General features: G+C 43.3%; 1 protein-coding gene across 3 annotated transcripts in view; it reads left to right on the top strand.

The window, feature by feature from the left end:
* The window catches only part of LOC107672345 (protein LBH-like), a 14,393-nt gene extending 14,068 nt beyond the window's left edge, over positions 1–325 (top strand). For all 3 annotated transcript variants that reach the window (XM_016465496.1, XM_016465494.1, XM_016465495.1), the window contains exon 3: positions 108–325. In XM_016465496.1, the coding sequence (XP_016320982.1) occupies positions 108–320 (213 nt within the window). In that variant the 3' untranslated portion in view covers positions 321–325. The remainder of the gene's footprint in view (positions 1–107) is intronic.
* Positions 326–1,734: the final 1,409 nt, after the last annotated feature.

Here is a 1,734-nt window from a genome sequence, read left to right as displayed (position 1 = left end):
AGTGAGTGAGTGAGTGTGTGTGTGTGTGTGTGTGTGTGTGTGTGTGTGAGTGAGTGAGTGTGTGTGTGTGTAAGCTGACTGAATGTTCTTGATGTTTATCTGCTCAGATCTTTCCGGATCCCTCAGACTTCGAGCGCTGCTGTAAGCTGAAGGACCGTCTGCCGTCTATCGTGGTGGAGCCGACGGAGGGCGAGGTGGAGAGCGGGGAGCTGCGCTGGCCTCCTGAGGAGTTCCTGGTGAGCGAAGAGGAGGAGGAGGAGGAGGAGGAAGAGTGCGATGGAAACCTGCAGAACGAACAGATGCAGAACTCTCAGCATTAGAGAGAATAGACGATCACACCAACGCATACAGAACAACTGATCCACTGACATCCGTTCGCTCGGACCATGAGCTGGACTTCATTCCCACCAGTGTGTGTGTGTGTCAGAAGATTATTCCTAATGATGATGGTGATGGTCTGTCCTGCACTCATTCCTGTTATTTACATGCTTTTCTGAATAATACCAATCTTCCTGACCAGATGCCATTAGTGTTTGTATGTGGATTTTACTGTTAATATTCTGTAGATGAATGACCGGTAAGATGTCTTTAGTGTGTCAGTCTGCATCAGTCCTGAATTCTGTCGGAGAAACCGCAGCCGTCTTCCTTTCATCTGATATTGCTGTATTTGTCCACAGCAGGACTGACCATGTGTCATGTTCTTATGAATCCTGTGTTTGTGTGTCTGTATGCAGTATATATATATATGTGTAGATGTCCGTGTTTGTGTTGCGGGTCCGTCACAGAATCACTTCCTGACTGTTCATCTGTAAAGACTCAGGGAGTTTGCTCTTATTTTGTATGTACACCGCTTCTTCTCTGACTGACAGAGGCTGTAAATAAACCATTTGAAAGTGCTTTACAAACCAGTGCTTCCCGAGACTCTCTTCAGACTCTGTGTTATAAACGGGAAGAAAACCTGGAGGAAATACACACATGGAGAGAGAGAGAGTGTGCGCGTGTGTGTGCGCGTGTGTGTGTGTGTGTACCTACTTAAACATATTTTTCAGAAATAATTTGTACCCAGAAATGTTAAAACTGAGAAAACCTCCTTTTGGGGACGTCCGTATTTGTAAACACGGTATAAAAATGTAGTAAGTGTTTTTAAAAGTGTAGTAATGCAGTCAGTTTTCTGTTAGGGTTAGTTTGTAGTATTTATAACTAGCTGTATATAAAAATAATAGAGGTCTATACAATATTACTGTAAACGTGTGTTTGTGTGTGTGCTTCTGCTGTGAATATACTCTATTTTTCGGAGTGTTTGTTTACATCTATGAGCTGCTTTGTGAGCGTGAAACAGGCCGTGTGTTTTTATCCTGGTTTGTTTCTCGATGCGACTCGCCACTCAACACAAAGACTTTAAACATATTGTGACTTCCTGCAGAGAATCTATGTATGTGTGTGTGTGTGTTGTGAATGTGCATGTATACTGTATTTAGTTTTGCTAACCGCACGTTGCCTTCCTGCCTCCACAGGCTCACCTCGAAACTAGCACACTTCCTCTCCACAGAACAGAAATGCTGCTTTGAGCCTCGCGTTTAGTTTGAATTATTTATAATTTATTGACTTTTTCAACCAGCTTTGTATTGTTACAATATCAGTAATTGAATGTTTGCCCATGTGCAGCAGGAGAACTTCAGACAGATCTAGGGCTTCTGTGAAAATTACAGAAAGCACTGCCGTGGTTTTGCATCC

Source organism: Sinocyclocheilus anshuiensis, unplaced genomic scaffold, assembly GCF_001515605.1.
Source record: "Sinocyclocheilus anshuiensis isolate Anshui unplaced genomic scaffold, SAMN03320099.WGS_v1.1 scaffold92, whole genome shotgun sequence".
NCBI classification, from domain to species: Eukaryota; Metazoa; Chordata; class Actinopteri; order Cypriniformes; family Cyprinidae; genus Sinocyclocheilus; species Sinocyclocheilus anshuiensis.
The sequence above is the reverse complement of the archived record's forward strand: the minus strand, read 5'-3'. Positions and strand labels throughout refer to the sequence as shown.